This window comes from Apus apus, chromosome 1 (genome assembly GCF_020740795.1).
Source record: "Apus apus isolate bApuApu2 chromosome 1, bApuApu2.pri.cur, whole genome shotgun sequence".
In the NCBI taxonomy this organism is placed as follows: domain Eukaryota; kingdom Metazoa; phylum Chordata; class Aves; order Apodiformes; family Apodidae; genus Apus; species Apus apus.
This window is the reverse complement of record NC_067282.1, coordinates 17,774,954-17,795,403: the sequence shown is the minus strand read 5'-3', so window position 1 is coordinate 17,795,403 and position 20,450 is coordinate 17,774,954. Positions and strand designations below refer to the sequence as shown.

General features: G+C 43.2%; 1 protein-coding gene across 2 annotated transcripts in view; it reads left to right on the top strand.

The window, feature by feature from the left end:
• The window catches only part of ARHGAP20 (Rho GTPase activating protein 20), a 64,171-nt gene that overhangs the window by 12,225 nt on the left and 31,496 nt on the right, over positions 1-20,450 (top strand). For both annotated transcript variants that reach the window (XM_051608238.1, XM_051608237.1), the window contains exon 3: positions 17,953-18,123. In XM_051608238.1, the coding sequence (XP_051464198.1) occupies positions 17,953-18,123 (171 nt within the window). The remainder of the gene's footprint in view (positions 1-17,952; positions 18,124-20,450) is intronic.

The window sequence follows — 20,450 nt, the reverse complement described above, 5'->3', positions numbered from 1 at the left end:
CAGTAATTCTCACCTATACCTGACTTCCTTTTTTGGCTGTGCAAAACACATTCCTCTTCATCACCACACTGATGGATAAGTTTGAACTTTCCACTGAGTTTCTTGTGTAAATGCTTAACTCTTGTCAAGTGCTTTCTCTTATGGCGAGCTGAGCAGCAACAAAATGACTTCTCATGTTTTCTAATCTCCTCCAAATGTTTTATCTCAGACCTGTCTCAGCTCTTAGTTCCCCTTCTTGTAGACACAGCCAGCCTGCAAAATCTATTATTCTCCTCTGGCAGTGAACCTTCATGCTGGGACTCCATAACACTTGCTTGTTAATGGTTGATTAATGACTTGTAGATAATAGAGCTCCTATCTGAAGTTAGCAAACATCTGTGAAGGATTTATATGAATCCACTCACCTCAGCAGCTGGCTCACCTCAGAGGTTGTTAAAATTAATGAACAAGTGCAAAGTTTAAAAGGGCAGGAAATACTGAGAAGCACAAGTCAGTTTGTATTTTTATATCACTTTATATGTCAGGTGTCCTTGGTTTATATACAGGGCACTTTTGTAAAATGTGGTGGCTTCTATTTTGGACAAGCTTTGGGGCATTTTAAAGTTCATTAATGGTACTTATTTAAATAAACCATTGTGTCATCTGGAGATGGCTATTTAGCATTCTGAGGATTAAGGTTTTTTAATGGTAGTGGTACTGTAGCTGTGATGGCACAGGGATGTAAAGGAGGCGAGATGATTTGGTTGGAAAAAGCAGACACTTGTCTCTAACCATTGTCCCTTTCTTCAGTCCTGAAAGAGAAGCAAATTGGAAGGTCTTGTGTGCTTATGGAAGTTACGCCTTCCCTACAAATCTTGCCATGTCAGTCATATAAAAGGAGTTACAGGGTATTTGGCCTACAGAAGAATTCTGGGATGGCTGTATGGCACTGTGGTACACAGACATGCAAGCACGCTGAGGAACATAGTAAACAGTACAGAAATTATAGTGGAATAGTACAGAAATTAGAATGGAATAGTACAGATATATATAGCACAGATACATGTAGAGGAATTGTAAGTGGACCCTTACTTCCCAGAGGTGAAACTATGCAGACTGTTCATTGCCTCCTTTTTTTTTCCTCTTCTTTCTTTTCTGTACAATTTCTCTTTCACAGAATCACAGAATTGTTCTGTTTGGAAAAGATCTTTAAGATCGAGTCCAACCATAACCTAGCTCTACCAACCATTAACGTAACTCTAACAAGTCCACTGCTTAAGCCATGCAGTGGAGCCAGCAGTGTGCCCAGGTGGCCAAGAAAGCCCATGGTATTAGAAATAGTATGGTGGCCGGTATTAGAAATAGTGTGACCAGCAGAAGTAGAGAGGTGATTGTCTCCCTGTACTCAGCACTGGTGAGGCCACACCTGGAGTATTGCATTCAGTTTTGGGCACCTCAATTCAAGAGAGATATTGAGGTGCTGGAGCGAGTACAGAGGAGGGCAACGAAGCTGGTGAAGGGCCTAGAGAATCCATCTTATGAAGAACGCTTGAAGGAGCTGGGAGTGTTTAGTTTGAGGAAGAGGAGGCTGAGGGGAGACCTCATCAGTCTCTACAACTACCTGAAAGGCCATTGTAGAGAGGTTGGTGCTGGTCTCTTTTCACAAGTAATCAGTGACAGAACAAGAGGGAATGGCTTCAAGCTGCAACAGGGGAGGTTTAGATTGGACATTAGGAAAAATTTTTTCACAGAAAGAGTGGTCAGACACTGGAATAGGCTGCCCAGGGAGGTGGTTGAGTCATCATCCCTGGATGTGTCTAACGGTCATTTGGATGTGGTGTTGGTAGATATGGTTCAGGGTTTAGGGGAGAACTTTGTAGAGTAGGGATGATGGTTGGACTCGGTGATCCCAAGGGTCTTTTCCAACCTGAATAGTTCTATGATTCTGCGATTCTATGATTCTAAGCACCACACCTATATGTATCTTAAAAACCACCTGGGGTGGTGATTCAACCACCTCCCTGGACAGCCTGTTCCAGTGTTTCATTACATTTTCAGGGAGGAAATGTCTTTTAATATCCAATCTAAATGTCCTCTGGTGCAACTTGAGGACATTTACTCTCATCCTATCACTTGTTACTTGGGAGAAGAGGCCAACCCCCACCTCGCTACAACCTCCTTTCAGGGAGTTGTAAAGAGTGAGAAGGTCTCTCAGTCTCCTCACAAAACAGTGATGAATAGGCATGTAAGAACTATTTGATGTCATCAGATATCCTCTTTGTAAGCACTTTGAGCAAAATTACTCTGGAAATACATTGAAAAAGTAAGCTTTTTATGTTTTTCTTGGCTGATACTCAGATGCAGGAAAAATAAGTTTGATTTTTAAATCCATTAGTGTGTATGGAATCAACAAAGGTTTAGAGTTAGCTATATTTGGCCCTGAACCTGTTCCGCTGCTGTAGATATTGGTAAGGAAACTACTCTTTATTACAGCATGAAGCACACTTATGATTTTATTTCGGTGTAAGCCAGAAGCAGGGGCTGTTGGATTTTTTTTTTAAAAAAAGCATAATTTAAAAAAGATTTTATGAACAAATCTTTAAGGAGTCTGAAAAGGAACTACCTAAAAAATCACCCCCACCCAATTTTAATATGTGTTTTTTATGATTGAATAAGTCAAAGGTAAAAATTTAGGATTTCACAAATTTCCAAAGTGTTTTTTCCCCTTCTGTATGTTGGAAGCAGTATTGTGCCACTCACAGAGAGGCTGCACTTCCTTCTCCCAATGCACAGTAAGTGATTCTGGCATGTTGTCTTCCAGGGGTCCTGTGCCAAATGCTAAATACCCCAGATAACGAAGATCATATGTGTAATCTAGTAATACATTCCACTTGGCACTAGTCAAATACAGAGTGTTCCCAAAGTCTTGGACATTGTGTGTTCAGGGTTTTAGTCAGAAGATATGTGGATGATCCAAGCTATGTGACTAGATGAAGACAAAAATAGAGACTTTTAATAAATGTAAATTGCCAGAAGGCCTTAACTGTCTCTTTTTCAAAGGGAGGATGAGTTTCAGGCAAATCCGATTCCAGTGAGGAAGGGAATAAAAGTTCATTGCAAGTAACTAACTTGTTAAGTAGGTATTTCTGTTGTAATGATTTTGCTCATTCTTCACGCATTTCCATGGTAGCGAATAATTCTGCCTAGCAAAATAATCTGTGTGAGGCACGTTTGGTTGGCGAGGCTCAGCACCTTGGTGCAGTACAGGGGCATTGAGAGGGGATCATTTACCACCCCATCACGTCCCACAGCCATTTTATTTACTGGCTACTGCAGAATGAAGCCTTGATGGGCAGAGGTACCCCAAGCAGCTGCCATCATGACCGAGGTGGGTGTTGCTCTCATGCAGCCCCCCAGGCACCATGACAGCATTTGTTGGGGTGAAGAGCAGGGACTGTAGCCACGTGGCTGAGGTTGCCTCACCACTGAGGGGCCTCTCGGCATTGGTCACCACAGCAAAACCTGTCAGGCAGAGGAGCGGGACCCTCAGCCGTGGCCACTGAGTGGTGCATGTGGAGCATGGACTAGGGCCACCCTGCTGCTGGCACAGCCCTGGGATGGTGTGAGATAGATGGCACCTGGTGGATAAACTGGAGGCCACCATATTGCGTGTGTGCCCACTTTCTGTGTGTGCCTGTGCATGTTACACGTACGATCAGTGTGGGGTTTTGTCTCCAAAGCCAAGACACACGACCAGTGATGGTGATGTGGGGAGAGATGGGCTCAACACCAGGACAGGAGGTGGCATGGCCAGACACTATTCCAGCTTCTTTCAAGTAGAGCTGTCAGATTTTGGCAGGGGTTGTTGTCCCTTGAAGGCTGTAAAATGGAGATGAAGGGAGAGGATAACAGGGTGGCACCCTGATTGGCAGCCCTGTATTCTGTACTCCTCATTTCACAGTCCTTTCTCTGAGAGTCTCCAGTACACTTAAAAATAGAGAAGAGTCATTTTATGAAAGAAAGGAAGAAAAACGGTGAAACCCCCACAGAATAGTTTTCCAGTGTGAGGGGAATGTGTTCTTTGGTTGGGGTTTAATTTTTAGATTTAGTTCAACCTCAACAGCTATGATCAGAATTTTTTCTGAAATTTTCCAATTCATTACTATTTTTTATATTTTAACATTTTATGCTTAATGTGAATAGGCATAAATCTCTGTGTCAGAATTTCCCCAGACTTCTCCCCTCAGTATGTCATGTTTCCATATGTAAAATAAGGAAACATGAATTTGCATTAAACCAGTGACTTTTTAAAAAATACACTGTTTCGTGTCAAATTGCTCTTTCTTTTTAATGGAATTGCACGTAATTAAAATAACTTGTGACGATATTGTACAAACTGTCATTTTTATGGCATTTCTAATTCATGCTTGATTTAAGCCAAGTGTGACACTGGAGTAGTTTCCTTAAATCATGCGCTTGAGGGCAAAAGTTATTTTTGCCTAGTAATAGCTTGGGATAAAACTTTATTAACTATTGACAAGGAACAAAGTGAACTTTCTGAGGCCTCAAATGGCCTTTTAACTCAGAGATTGGCATTCCTGTCCCCCCACTGTGTTTTTTCTGTTTTGTTTTGTGTGTGAGCATGTGTGTATGTGTGCATATGTTTGTTTTTGATAAACCCCATCAGCTCTTCATTTATGACATACAAACTGGCTCATAGCAATGTTTGTACAACTGGAGACTGAAATGAGCTTTGGCTCTCAGAGATGTGCTGCCTTTTTTGTTAGAAGAAAGGACTAGACGTAAAGAGAAGGAAGGCTTGGAAGCAGGGTTTTGGAGGGACTGGTGTTTAAATGAGGGATTAATTTTACAATAAATGACTAACGGTTTAACACTAGCGCTTTAAGCTGATTCCCCTCTGGATAGAGTTGTGACAGTTTTAAGATGAAGACAACAAGGAGTTCTACTCATGGGGATGAGCACAGGGCTCTGCTTGTCCAGATGTCTCACTGCTGACATGTGCTTTTGGCTGCAGCCCATTTTGGGGGCTCTTTGGATTAGGCCTTGGAGTCTGGCAAAATGCAGCTGTTGTTCAGCCATTGTGTATTTTAAACAATAAAATCTCTGCCAAATGACAGTCTGGCAAGGCAGTTTGGGCAGCAACATACCTGAGGAAATCACAGACCAACTCGCTTAGACTGCTCTGCGATCGTTTGTCTTGTGTGAACAAGCAGAAAGCTTCTAATGATGTGCAGGCTGAGGTGTGGCCTCTGGTGTTCTCACGTCTGACAAGGGCCAACATTAAATACTCATTGAACTCTCTTCCTGGCTGATATGGCATCACTTCTCCTGGTCCATTTCCTTCCCCACGGTGCACAAAACTGCTGGTGAGGAGTTTTTAGTGACACCACAAAAATAACAAGCTGTCTTTAGATTTCTTTTGTGCCCATGTCTTCAGATTTTGAGCACTGGGGGTGAAATCCAATCTCAAGGGCAAGACATGGGAATAATTTTGTGGCTGCCTGACCTCCCAAGTGCCTCTGCTCTTTAGGCACTGTACTGACCAGATTGCTCCTATACACCTAGAGTTGTGCTTTTGCATGTCCCAGTACAGCATGACTGTTGGTAACATGAACAGGCCTGTGTCGAAGAACAAAACACTGCTCCATGTGAGGCTCCTGAGAAGTTCCAACCAGTAGTCCATAGCCCCTATTTAACTTGCCTGGGCAAGAGCAAGGCCCTCACAAAAGCAGTTGCAAATGTTGCTGTCTTTTAAACCTCTGAGTCCACTTTTCTGGAGTATTTTTTAATAATTGCTTAGGGCAGTGGCTTTTGAACATGCAGTGTCAGGGCCGAGGAGGGAAGGAGTCTGGCTGATTGGGTATTTTGTCAGGGAAAGACTATGTTGTAACTAAGGCTTGTGCCATCTAGCAAGCTTAGTGTAAGCTAAGCTAAGTGTTTCTCACCTGCACACCCCCACAGACCACCGTTGCTCTTTCTGAAACTGCTGGTCTCGAAGTCAGTGTGCTTTTGATGGATCATGCAGGTTCAGCTCTCTGCCTCTGTAGGCAATTAATGTCCTGCTTCCCAGCAGAGTCATCTGACTACTAGAGCAGAGGGTATTTGGAGTGAGTGGAGACTTTGCCTCCCACAGTTGAAGGTGGGCCACATGCAGTGCTCCAGGGAGCAAAAACCTTGTGTACACAGGAGCAAGCCTGGCTCTGTAGATGGATGGCTCTTTCCTCCTGAGAGTGGGAAGGCCTGTTTCTGTTCCCAGGATTATTCTGTGTATCCCCCAGTGGTACGTGCATGTGCAGCCTGTTCTGTCCCCTAACTGAAGGTGGTTGTAAGTACTGACATGAATGTGCTAGTTTGGATTCTTGTATGCTCTGTAAGGAGCCTGTGCACTGAACTGTAAGTATCTGAGTACATCTAGGAGCATTCTAGGTCTTAGTGGCAGCATTATTCAGAAAATGCAGAAAAGAATGACAATGTCCTTCACCTAAATGAATAAGCAGAGCTAAGGCATTTTCATATGCCTTCCTCTTCTTGCTTCTGCATTTTGTTCTGGTAGTAAATATGTATCCAATATTTTGCAAAACATCTCAACTGTTAGCACTCCTCTGGAAACACATTCAGCTGCTGAGCCCCTCCAACTAAGCAATATTCATACTCATTCCCCTCAGTTTTGTTTTCCAAGAACAGGACAGGTTTCCTTGTGGTTGGTGTGTCAAGTGGGACACGCTTGTCTACAAGGAGGTTGCTAATCAGACATAAGCAAGCTCTTCTGGTATATCAAAGGCTCAAATAAACATGGGGGAAAATGTCATGATGGGAAAGGCTCTTGTGTTTCCCCCGTCTCCAGGCTGCTGCTCTTTGCAGGTAACTGGCCTGTACTTAACTTCTCCCTTATGTAAAGTAATTACCATCAGGTGCGGGGAAGCGGGGAATCCTCTAACAGCTTTTTCCCCCACTCAGATCCCTGGTGGAATAGAAATCTCTGACTAACCTGTTGGATTAGCTATGTGAAAAACTTGTTGAATACTTAGGCAGTTAGTTATAGGAGAGCAAATAGGTGCATGTGGCTGCAGCTAATTTGTCTGCTGGCTGTTCATGAGGAATCTGGGTCATTACATTTGCTATAGCTGGCAGTGGCAGGCATATCAAGTAATCCCTTCACTGTAATAGGATAATTCCTGTGGTGTATTCCTAGTATCAAAATATGGTTAAAGCCCTTGAGGTAAACCAGAGCCAGATTTGTTCCTGTTACAACTGGGACAGGTGCACAGGTGCAGGGAAGGGAAAATCCCATCTTCCATGCAGCACCCATATTGGTCATCCCTCATAGGGAAGTGGTCCTTAAAAATTTAAGCCAATATGAGGATTGGGCAGATCCTCCTTTCACATTTGCTGTGGAGCTTTGTGGAGTTCACCCCACAGTGTCCCACAGTTGTGGGGATACATAAGACAAGGCTGGGCAGCAGTGCCTTCAATGCTTGCTGGAGCATAGAGAGTGATGAAGGGGCTTATCTTTCAAAGGCAGTACTTGCAGGTATTTCTAGGTTACTTCATCTGTGATTACTTTGTTTATAATCTGCAAGTTTTCTCCTGAAAAAGGGCGATCAGAGAACAGCAACTGGTGGATTACAGGTTTGCTTTACCTGGCCACATATGTGAAATCTTGCATGGTTTTGAATGCATTTGTTTTTTCTTAAAACCCGTTGTTGCCTAACTGCAGACTCTACCCAGGTGGCAAAAGCCAAGGGGGAAATGAGCTTAGCTGAACTGCTTCTTGAAGAATGGGAAAATCAGAGGCTAAAGGGGGAATGACTGTTGAGCAGTAAGACTTTCAGAGGCTGTGAGCAGCCCCCTGATATTATCTAATGATTGTGTGAGGTGACTGACAGGCAATAAACCTAGGCAGTCATCTAGAAAATGCTGCGTTTCCCTGTAAAAAGGACATGGTCACACCAAGTGCCTTAGTCTTGCCTGTCTACAGGCTGTGTAACATGTAGCTGCAGACAATGGGGTAGGCAGACACATGGGCTCAATGACAGGCATAGGTGATGGTCCAGAAGGGATTTATAAAGATGGCCACACCAGTCTTTAGTCACGTGCCACTTGAAATGACCTGTTTCTGCAGAGGTCTGCAGCATGTCCTGCCTCTTAGGTAGCTCAGAATTCCTGGCTATTACCTGACCTGCACTGAACTCTTGTAATAATAGTTTGAAAGAAAATATTTTAAACACCCTTTTGAAAGAAAGGTTAGCTTCATCCATGAAGTAACTCAAAATCAACAGAGTTGAGCAAGAGTTTTAAAATGTCTCAATTGTGGTTAAATGGAATTAAATATCCCAGTTGTGCCTGCTGCTTCCTCAAAAAATTAAGGTAGGACAGAAACCTTATCCCTTCAGGCTACTAAAAATACTGGATTCTCCTTTTTTCATCTGGACAACAAAATCTTTGCCTGGGTAAGTAGTGCCTGGACTGGCATTTCCCTGGTACAACTGGAATGGGGGAGTAACTCAAGGTGGTGGTGCTGTGTCCATCAGTAGAAATGAGAAGGAACTGCAGTGGGCAACAGAGGATTTATTCTTGCAAAGGCCAAAAAAGGTTTTATTTACTTCTACATGTGAACATGCCCTCTCCCAAACTTCTCCCCTGCTCAGGGGGACTTGAATCAAAACCCCTTGGACTTGTTTGTTAGCATAGCTGCATAGCAGGGCTGAAGGACACCCTCACTGCAAGAGCTTTTCAATAGGATTTAAATAACTTACACTAAATTCTTTTCTGGTGGAAGTAGGTGAAATATGACCAAATCCTGCGGTGCTAATTTATACCAATAGAGAATTTTGCCCTTGTGCTAAATTTTCAGAGTAAACACCTTGCAGCTGTTTGTGGAAATAAAACAAAAAACCTTGGAAGTAAACCAAACCACAAGCGTGTTTCCTGTCTCCAGCCACCACAGTGTAGTACATATTTGCTCTGCAGAGAATATTGTCCTTTTGGCTATGTAGGAATTACTTAAGTGCAGTTTGTTTTCAGTTAAGCTGCCAAGCTTCCATCCTGAAATGTGTGAAGTTGTTGGGGTTTTTTTAATTATGCATTTTACCCTGCAGCAATGTGATATTTTACTGCAAGTCTTAATTGTTTAGTGATTTTTTGAAGACTACAGAAAAATAATAGTTACTTGCCTCAACCCCCTGAACATTTTGTGTAAATCATGTTGATTCATCATTGTAATTTTTATTACTTTAATAAGATTCTGACATCATGCAAAGATTATTTCAGATACTTACAAAACAACTTTTAGAATTCTTGAACAGTTTATGTTGGAACATTTTTTTCAATATATTTTGAATTAAAATGTATACACTGAGTTTTAGAGCCAGAGAAGTGGTACCCAATTTTGTAAACTTGATGTAGCCCTGATTTCTGCCCTAAAATGTAAATTTATCTATTTATCTGAAGAAAACTTGCTCCCAGCCTCTATTAATATTCATCTTTATTCTGTTGTCCGGGCTTGTGCTTGTGCTGCCTGTGCTGGAAGGGGGGGTTGAAGTGCATTGTGATCCAAAGGCTCAGTGACCCTGCTGGGAGACACTCCTTTATCTTGGGTGCAGTGTTTTCTGCTGCAAGTCCCTGAGATCCATCCACTTGCACAGGGAGAGTGAGGTTCACCCTGTGCTAGAGCCTGTGAGCTGGGGCTGATGTGTGCCTGAGGCAGAGGGCTTTCTGTGAGATCCATGGGCACAGTCCATTAGGAAGGAGGCAGGGATGAACCTTTTGAATTGAGGTGATTGTCTTGGATTTGTCTAAATACATCATTCCTAAAAAAGAAGTTGCAGCCAGTAAAGAACACTTATCAAGTAGGTGCAGGGATTTTAATACTTAGAAAGTAACTAATATTCTGAAAAACTGAGCACATCTCCCTTGTTTCATTGTACAAAAGCTACTGTACGTGATGGTGATGGCCTAGGAGACTTTAAATGAGTGCTGCAGAAAATAGACTTGCTATTTCTGGAATGCTGCACTGTTTTCACAAGGTGCTGCTTCAACTGTAGAAGATTTGCCATAGATAACAGCAAGCAAACATGCCCAGCATCCTCAGAAAGAAGCGCCCTTAGCATAGCGCGGATCAAGTTGACAGCAGATTTTCAGAAATGGGTTGGCAGCCCATGTGATTAAGAGAGTTTTATGCTTGTCTATCCAAGTCCCTTCTATAAATAGTCAGTGTAAGATTACAACAGCATGCTAACTTTGTGTTGGCCCATATCTTACCTACCACCTTCCTGGAAAACACTCCTACCCTCCAGGCTGATACTTTTTGTGCTTACTTTCACCCTCCTGGTATAATTATTATTTATTAGTATAAAGTGCTGCATACATTTAGATGAAAAGCATATTCCAAACCATGAGGAGCTGAAGTGGGAAGAAGCACCCAAGATCCTGAGCATGTGGGTGAGTCCCTGAAGGCACCAGTCATGGCTGGAAGGCAGTGGCAGTGGTGAGCAGTTGCCATCCTTAAATATGCAGAAGATTTTTTTTTTATATATATATAACCTGCCTGTCTAAAAAGAGCTCTGAGCCTGCACATTGCTCTGTGAGCCTTGTCTATGTGGAGCCTCATTTATGGCAGGAGGATCTACAAGTGCTCAACCCTGAATCCACCAAGTCTTTGCGTGGCCATGCCAAACAGGTGGGGGGGCTAGAGCAGGCTGGGCAGAGCAGCTCTTTTCAAACCATGCACTTTAATGAGCTGTCAGTATGAAAGAGGCTAAATTAATCAGGAGCATAAGCAGGATCAACTCTTTTGTCTTCTGTTCTGTCCCAAGAAGCATGGGCATTTGGTTTCAGTGTACAAAAAAAGTTCTTCTTTCGCTTCATTTTTCACTCTTCTCTTTTCTCACACGGAACACGATGATCCGTTATCACGATATTGTCAGATTGGCCAGGATACAAGTCACATCCAAACTATCTTGTATGATGAAACTAGATATGTGCTGAAGTCCTGAAATGTTAATACTGGACGTTAGTGCACTATGAACAGATCAGCACTCACTGCTGTATTACAGGTTTGGGGTTTTTTTCCACCTGATCTCAGGAAAGGTGGGGCTTGCACACCAAATTTGAACTCTTTTCTTTTGGTTGGTTAAAAAATTGTTCTCAATACCTCATTAAGTCAATTATATTGAATGTAAAATACATCCTAGCCACATGATATGGGTAATACATCTTGTGTGCTAAAGGTTTTATAGCGGTAAACCATCCTGGCTTCCAAGCTCCAGTTAGCAGGACATGCCTTGTTAGGAAAAATACAAAGCAAGCATCCCTTTTAGCTGCCATTGAAGTTCTGTCTCACAGGAGTTACAGGAGCTTAAGGGTCTGAGTAGGAGGCACAGAAAAAAAAGTGCAAGAATTGTTACCTGTTTTTCAATGTAAGTTCTATTAAGAAAATAAAGAAACTTGACTTCTAAATCTGGCTTGCTTTTGTGGCTACCTCTGCTGATCACAAATCATATGTTGTCTCTGACTGATGTATCCGTTCTGGCAAAAATCCGTCATGTGGGCTGTAGCCATTTCTTACTGTGCAAATAGTTGCTGTTTTCAATAGCCTTGAAATGGTGTGAATATCTCCTGCTTCTCTCACTGGGTTGCTCTAGCCCAGTGCTGTGACTCTGTGATGGGAAAGCAGATTATTTACTGAGAGATACCAGTTTAAAACTGTTTTCCTTTATTTTTCCTAGAAGATCAATCACTTCAGAGTCATCCAAAACTGGCCTTTGAGATACACAAATAAAGTCTGTTGTCTCTGAGCACCATGAGGAGGGTTGACAGGTACTCTGCTGGGTGGCCTCTCTAGCCTGTAGCCAAAACAAGGTTAGGGTTATGCCACAAACTGCAAAATCTATGTGTGTGGGAAAAAAACTGGAAAAAGGTTCTGGTCCTCACCTGGGCTTCAGCACTGGCACAAACATGCAGTATTTTTTGCTTATGGTACCTGTGTGTGAAATGAGTGTAGGATAAGTTGTTAGCTGTGAGTGGAATTTGGGAAGATATTATGTATGTGTGTTTGAAAGACCACGTGCAGCCTCTCACATGGCTGGGCTGACTCAGGTTTCAGCCTTTTGAACAGCTGCCATTTCACTGCTCTGCTAAGGAAGAAGCACGTTTCTCACCTAGCTCTTGTGAAGGATTTCAGAGGTTAAAGGGCAAGGTGATATCTTATTTCCATTGGTATCAGTTGTGCGGGGAGCAGTGATGGTGCATCTTAAGAGGAAATCAGCTTCTGCGGCTGCAGAGATATCATCAGTGGAGAGAAGTTCTGGTAGAGAACAATAACCAAATCAGCAGAGTGAAATTTAGAGTGGAGCATGAGCAGTCTGTGAGAGGGATGTCACGTAGCTGAGATATCTGTAATAGCTCATTCCAGCTTAGGTACCTTGGAACAGATTGTTCCTCTGAAGCATCTTATAGCTTAATCTAAATCATAGATAGGTTGAAGTCATCACTGACTGAAATAAAGGAAAAGTTTCCCATGTCATAAGTGGCATTTGGATCATGAACTTAGTAACCACTTAACATGGGTTGTTAAACTCATTTGGAAACTTTCTTTCATTGTTTTCACTACAAATAGAGAATAAAGTTGACATTTCAGTTACACCAAGAATAAACATTTTGGGGGTCATGCCATTCAGGTATCATTTTTATGGAGAAACCTCAAGGAAGCTCCACAGGGGGAAGAAGTATTGTTTGTGCTTTTGTGGTTTCTGGTAAATATAGGATTGACAAAGTGAGCCCTGATGTGTTTGTTTTCATGCTGAATGCAAGGGGCGTGTATTTTTCAGTGTTTGGCGGACTACTTCAGATTTCAGCTTCATATATTACACTTAAAAAACTGAAGAGTTCTTTTAAATCACTGTATCTTTTAAAAAGGCACGAAATAGATGTTTTGATTAATTTGAAAAATAATAGTTGCAATATCTAGGCTCTGGAAATGCCAGGAGAAAAATCTTCAATTATCTTTCTACTAATTGAAGCTAGTATAGTGATTTTAGTCTTTTCCTGGATAACTCAATAATATCTCTGTAGATATCCTCAAATTACAGAATTTACTCCTTGGTTAAAACTGCACATGGAAATTTCAGATGCTCAAAAGAGTACTTTTAGGAAACTATGTAAACTTGAGACTAGAGAGTTAAAATGGCAGTGCCATCTAAGTAAATGTCAGTATCAGCCTTGCTTCTACACAAGTGGAGCTGGGCTGATGGCTGACCAGGATATTCCCATCTCTCGGAACTCAGTTCACAGTTACTTCTTTGCAAACACAGATGATGGCTTTTTTTCCTGCCAAACTGGAAAGATGTTACTTTGTGGAGTTTTTACAAGTGTTAGTCATAGAATGACTTTTAGGGGAACACAGAGAAGGATGAGACTTCTAAATCATATTAGAAATGACATTGACTTAAGTTCTGAGTTTTGCATAATTCTATTAGAAGGAATTTTCAAAGAATCAGTATTTGAATGCTTAGCACTTTTTTGAAAGTACATCCATTTAATAGCTAGAAAAATCAGTGAACTATTAAAAACTGAAGTCCAAAAATACCTCTTTTACATAAATCCCTACACCTGAGGGTATAGCTGATCTGCATTTGTTTCAATGTAACAAAACATGCACTTCATTCCTGTCTTGTAACAATGGAGCATTAATTGAGAGGATCAAAAGCATACTTTCCACAATAATTTTTTGCCACTGCTGGTCTTTATCCTGAGGCTTTAGAAGGTTCTGACTGAATCAATGGCTTTGATTTTTTCCACTTTGTTTCAAAGGAAGAAAATATTTTCACTTTTTTTTTAATAGAGCTTATCAGGTAAATTCTATTAAAGTTTGAGAGACTGCTTATTAGAGTTCAGATGATAGATATGCTTAAAAAGCACTGTGTCAAAAGTCAGATTTCTTTAAAATAACTGATCTATGTTACTGCATTTTTTGGTTCTAAAACCACGTTCAATTTGCTTGACCCTCCTGGCATTAATAAACCCACTACACCTTCATTTCATAGAATCATAGAATGGTTTGAATTGGAAGGGACCTTAAAGGTCATCTAGTTCCAACCCTGCATGGGCAGGGACACCTCCCACTAGATCAGGTTTCTTAGAGCCCTATCCAGCCTGGCCTTGAAAGCTTCCACATATGGAGCTTCCAAACTTCCCTGGGCAACCTGTGCCAGTGTCTCAGCACCCTCACACGAAAGAATTTCCTCTTAATATCTAACCTAAATCTCCCCTTGTCCAGTTTTGATCCATTACCTCTTGTCCTTTCACTACAGGCCCATGTAAAAAGTCCCTCCCCAGCTTTCCTGTAGGCCCCCTTCAGGTACTGGAAGGCCACTATGAGGTCTCTCTGGAGCCTTCTCTTCTCCAGGCTGCACAGCCTCAACTCTCTCAGCCTGTCCTTGTAGGAGAGGAGCTCCAGCCCTTGGATCATCTTCATGGCCCTCCTCTGGACTTTCTCCAGGAGCTCCATGTTCTTCTTATGTTGGGGGCTCCAGAGCTGGGCACAGTGCTCCAGGAGGGGTCTCACGAGAGCTGAGTGAAGGGGGAGAATCACCTCCCCTGACCTGCTGATCATGCTTCTTTTGATGCAGCTGAGGACACAGTTGTCTTTCTGAGCTGCAAGAGCACGTTGCCAGCTCATGTTAAGCTTCTCGTCCACCATCACCCCTAAGTCCTCTTCCAGACTATTTTTGATCCATTCTCCCCCCAGCCTGTATTTGTGCCTGGGGTTGCCCCAACCCAGGTGCAGGACCTTGCACTTGGCCTTGTTAAACTTCATGCAGTTTGCTCAAGCCCACTTCTCAAGCCTGTCACGGTCCCTCTGGATGGCATCCCTTCCCTCCAGCATGTCAACCTCTCCACACACTTTGGTGTTATCAGTGAGCACTGGTCCAAGCAGTGACCGTTGGGGAGCACCACTTGTCACAGGTCTCCATCGAGGCGTTGATCACCACTCTTTGAGTGTGACCATCCAGCCAGTTCCTTACCCAACGAGTGGTCCATCCATCAAATCTGTACTGTTCCAGTTTTGATACCAGGATGTTGTGCAGGACAGTGCTGAAGGCTTTGCACAGGGCCAGGTAGATGACATCAGTTGCTCTTCCTTTTCCCACCTTGAAGGCCACTGGATTGGTCAGGTATGACCTGCCCTTGGTGAAGCTGTGTTGGCTGTCACCAGTCACCCCTTTGATTTCCATGTGCCTTAGCAGAGCCTTCAGGAGGATTGGCTCCATGATCTTGCCAGACCCAGAGGTGATACTGACTGGTCTATAGTTCCCTGGGTCTTCCTTTTTTCCCTTCTTGAAAATGGGAGTTATGTTTCTCCTTTTCCAGTCAGTGGGAATTTCTCCAGACTGCCAAGACTTTACAAATATGATGGACAGAGGCTTTGCAATTTCATCAGCCAGTTCCTTCAGGAGCTGTGGATGAATCCTGTCAGGTCCCATGGACTTGTGCACCTTCAGGTCCTTCAGATGTTCATGAACCTGCTCTTCTCCTTTTCACAGTCCAGCCATGTTTGCTTACCTACATGACAAAATTTTTGCTCAGTTTAATTTGGGAGGTTCCTGTGCTTACAATTCAGGATGTAGAAAATGTACAAATAGGAATAATCAGCTAGAGTTGCCTATATGGAAACACTAGATGCTGGACCTACAGGGAAGTCAGTAGAGGCAGGCATTTCAATATGCTTTTAGGAATGTTACAGCAGTGTCACATGAAAGGGCTTTTTGTCACTGTTATTGTTACTGGATTCAAATATAAGTGAGTACTTCCCTGATTTAATCTTTGTGGTAAAGGCCATGGATGAGCTTCACACAGGTGCACTGGTCATCATTCCTGGTACTTGTTTAAGTTTCTGTGCCAAGTGCTGCTAGGGAATCCATGAAATTGTGTCCCCAGTAACCTATCAGGCACTGATGAATTGGTGAACTACCTGTTTAATTAAAGTGGCAAGATGCTTGCTGTTCACCTGACTCCTGTTACTGTCCACATGGCATGTGTCATTGTTAAATTGGACCAAAACTCTCTACTTTAACCTCCACACTCCTGGACACCCCTTCTGCTTAGGAATGATCAAATAACTTCAGGTTTGAGTTACTTGTTCTGAAACTCATTCCTCTTCTTTCTCTCTTCCCTGAAGAGGTAGGTGATGAAAGGCAAGAGGCAGACACAGTTTAAGACAAATGAAGCTGAGAAATTATTTTTAAAACTCAGGCTCCCAGCCAGAAAGGGGAAAGCAAGGCCAACCAGGGCTCTCCCTAGCAGGTAGAGATCCTCACCAGCTCCTTACAGATCAGTGAAAGTGTGTCCCATTAATGTAGGCCAATCTCGGAGCTTATCCTTTCCCCCCAAGCTGTCAGGATTTCCTAAGTAATTTCCCGAGTAATCCAGCCTCAGGCATCAAGGAGAAGGGGGTTGGGAATCAGCCAGGCTCTAAGAGAGTGGCAAGAAGGTTTATGACCTTCTTTGAAGGTTTTCTCTGCTCACTCTTGTTTTCTTTCATATCTCTCCCATTTGTTTTGTGACTTTCACTGTGCAAGATCCATTTCTTCTCCCAGCAAAGTTGTGAGGTGTTTGTCATCCATTCCAGTGGGACCACAAATATAATAAAAAATATAATCAAAAAGCTGCTCTCTTCAGCCATTCTTTGCCAAGTTGGTCCTGCCAAGTTTTAGTTTAACTTTTTTTTTTTTTTTTTCTCTTAGAGAAAATAATAAGCAAATGCGTTTGACTAAAAGTCAAACTGATTCATTCAACCAAAGGGAAATGATTCATTTGGAGGCACCTCTAGGGAAAACAAATAGAAAATCTGCATTTAAAAATGAGGAGTAAAGGTGCTGATGGGTCCTGGTTTTAATCCAGAAATTCATTTTTTAGGGTATACTAGGGTGCAGAAGACCCAGGCTCAGTTCTCTCACCTGTCTGGGAGAATTTGAAGCCATGTCTTTGCAAGGGAGACCCTGACCTGCAACCAGCTTCTAGCGAGCTCTAAAGGAGACCCTCACATTCATTCAGTTTGGCTCCATATAAATACACATTTGTTAGGGCAAGGCTCAGAAACTAGGGATATCCTGTCTGGGTGAGTGACCTGACCATCATGCTAGAGAAACCCTCATTTCTGCCTCAATAATGTTTTAGGTAATGTCATGCAGAACAGTTAGATCAGGAGGGGTTGAAGGAATCTTGTCTCCACCATCAGTTCCCTGGACTGCAAACTACTTGAAACCTCCTTAGAAAAGATCTGTGTCTTCCAGGAGGGAGCCTGATCTGCCCCCCATGGATTGCTTTGGATTATCCAGTACCCCTACACAACCACAGCCACAGTCCAGCATAGCTGTGCTCCTGTCACACAACAGGATCTTACTTCAATGCTTGTGGCTGGTGTGCTGGGAAAGAGGCCAAGCAGCCTCTGCTTGTGTTACATTTAGTACATGGTTTCTCTCTAGCAAGATCCAGTTGCATCTTATATTTATCCTTGGTCTGAATAACTTCTATAAATTGTTCTTAATCCTGAATAAAAGTCCCTTCTGACCAAGGTGGGTATGCAGTTATCCCTTTGTCAGGCATGTCCCTCCTCTCACTTTATGGAGAGCCTACAGAAGGTGCAGTGTTTTCTCTTAAGACTTCAGTATGAAAGACAAATACAAATAGACAAAATGGAGACTGCTGTATTTCCAATATTGGTGAATGTTGTCCATGTGCTTGGGCTGTAAAAGACTCAGCGAGGACAGCCCTTAACAGATTTTGTGTCAGAACCAGACTGCTGAATTACCTTCATTGTCCCTCTCATCTCTCACTGAAATGTGGTCAAACAAATTGCCTTTTGGCAGTGGGTGTAGGAAATTGCTGCCTAGTTCTTACTCACAAGCAATTGTCTTATTTGCTTTCCTTTATTCCCTTTATTTCCTTTTGCAGGGAAGGCTGCTTCTCCCCCATCAGCCCAGAGGCATGTCCCCTTGTGCAGTCTTTCATGTGCCACGACAGAACATTCATCCTGGACGGCCACGTGCAGCTGAAGACGGGTCTGCAAACCCAGGAGCGACACCTGTTCCTCTTCACAGACCTTCTGGTTGTTGCCAAGTCCAAGTGAGTATGGCACCTTGGGCACTGCTCCTACAGAGCAGCCCTTTTTCTCATCAGAGCATTAAATGCATTTCCATAATGCTTTTTTGGTAGCAAATCTTTCTTAAATCATAAATAAGCTTCTAATTTGGTCCATGACACTTAGACACTTGACCTCTTCAGGCACCTTTGAAAACCCCATTAGCCATAGAGGAATTCCAGGAAGTATCAGATGGTCTTGAATACATTGCTTGTGTTGTATCATCTTCCCTGCTTAGGGAGTGCAGTGCCATAGAAGGGACTCATCAGTGTTTGACTGTGTCCACAGCACTGCCTTCAGCTGGCGGTTGTGTTTTAGAGAGGCCACAGAATCAGAACTGTTTTGGTTTGAAAAGACCTTTAAGTCCAACTGTTAACTGAGATTGCCAAATGCACCACTAAACCATGTCCCTGAGCACCACATCTGTGTGTCTTTTTAATACCCTCATGAATGGTGACTCCATCACCTCCCTGGGCAGCCTGTTCCAGTGCCCAACAACCCTTTCAATGAAGACATTTTTCCTAATATCCGATCTAAACCTCCCTTGGCACAACTTGAGGCTTTTTCCTCTTGTCATATCACTTGTAACTAGGGAGAAGAAACCAACCCCTACCTCATTACAACTTCTTTTCAGGTAGTCATAGAGAGCAATAAGGTCTCACCTCAGCCTCCTTTTCTCCAGACTAAGCAACCACAGTTCCTGCAGCTGCTCCTCAAAAGACTTGTTATCCAGATCCTTCACAAGCTTTGTTGCCCTTCTCTGGACATGCTCAAGCATCTTCTTGAAGTGAGGTCCCCAAAACTGAACACAGGATTCAAGATGCGGCCTCACCAGTGCCAAGTACAGGGTGACAATCACCTCTCTACTCCTTCTGGCCACATTATTTCTAATGCAGGCCAGGATGCCATTGGCTTTTTTGGCCACCTGGGCACACTGCTGGCTCATATTCAGTACCCCCAGATCCTTTTCTGCTGGGCAGCTTTCCTGCCACTCCTCCCCAATCCTGTAGCGTTGCCTGGGGTTGTTGTGACCCAAGTGCAGGACCCAGCACTTGGCCTTGTTGAACCTCATACAATTAACCTCTATCCAGCCTGTTCAGGTCCGTCTGTAGAGTTTGCTACTCTCAAGCAGATCAGCACTCCCACCCAACTTGGTGTTGTCTGCAAGCTCATCAAGGGTGCACTCGATCCCCTCATCCAGATCACTGTTAAAGATAGGAAAGAGAACCAACCTCAACAGTACAGAGAACCAGCCCTGGGGAACACCAGTGCAACCCTTCAGAAGGGAGTCTCCTAAGGAGGCGGTTTTGATGAACCTCCGGGCTGAGTGAACCCTCATCCTCCTTATTGCTCAGTGCCACTTGCAGAGCTGCATACCTGTTATGTGAGGGCACCTGGAAGGTTGGGTAAGTCACAAAGGAGATGCCTTGTTGTCATTGCCCCCTGTCCCTTAAGTCCCTGTGGTCAGCCAGGCAGAGAGAGGGAAAGGAGTCTCCCGTATCGTGTGTCCTTTCTGCCTGTTAGGCCTGTTCCATCTCCAGTCCTATGGGACAGGTGTAACACAGGTGGCTGTGTCACAGAGGTGCTACAGGTCTTGATGCTTACCTGGAAGCTGTTTTGAAACACATCAATGGTGAGTAGCTGTATGAAAACAGAGATTGCAGGTGGTGTCGCAGTGTCCATCTCTGTGTGTTGTGCTGTGCCAGGAGGAGTGTGGGGAAGGGGAAGGAGAAAGGAAGTGATGCTAAGCAGTCTGAATAGTGTTCATGTGTAATCAGGCTTGCTGCTGAGCTCTGATTATTCACTCTACCATTCACAATTAAATCAGATTTACAAGATGTGTCTAGCATGCCAGCTTTGTGCAGCATTTGTGGTTTAAGGCAATTTTAGAGGGTGCTTTCACTTGTTGTTATGGGGAAATAATAATAAAAAGCTGTGATGCGGCTTCATTCTCTGTTAGGCACCGTGTTTGTGGTTTGCACAGGGTGGGTAATCTACATGTGAATCCTGGGCTTTTGCAATGTGTCTCTTTGCTTAAGCAATTGTTTCAGAGGCTGCTGGGAAAAGCCAGAATAAATCTGTGGTTTTTGTAGAAATCTGAGCTGTGCCTATTTGAATCAAACATAGTCAATGTAACCCCCCAGCTGAACTCCTTCACTTGATGTACTGTGACAGTACAGAGGATATCTTACCCAAAACATGTTCCACTACAGGTGGGTGGTGAACATAAGGATACTTAGGGGAAATCTTCCTATTGCACCAGCAGTAGCAGTAACAGAATTGTTACTGTATTTATGTGTGTTTGTATAAT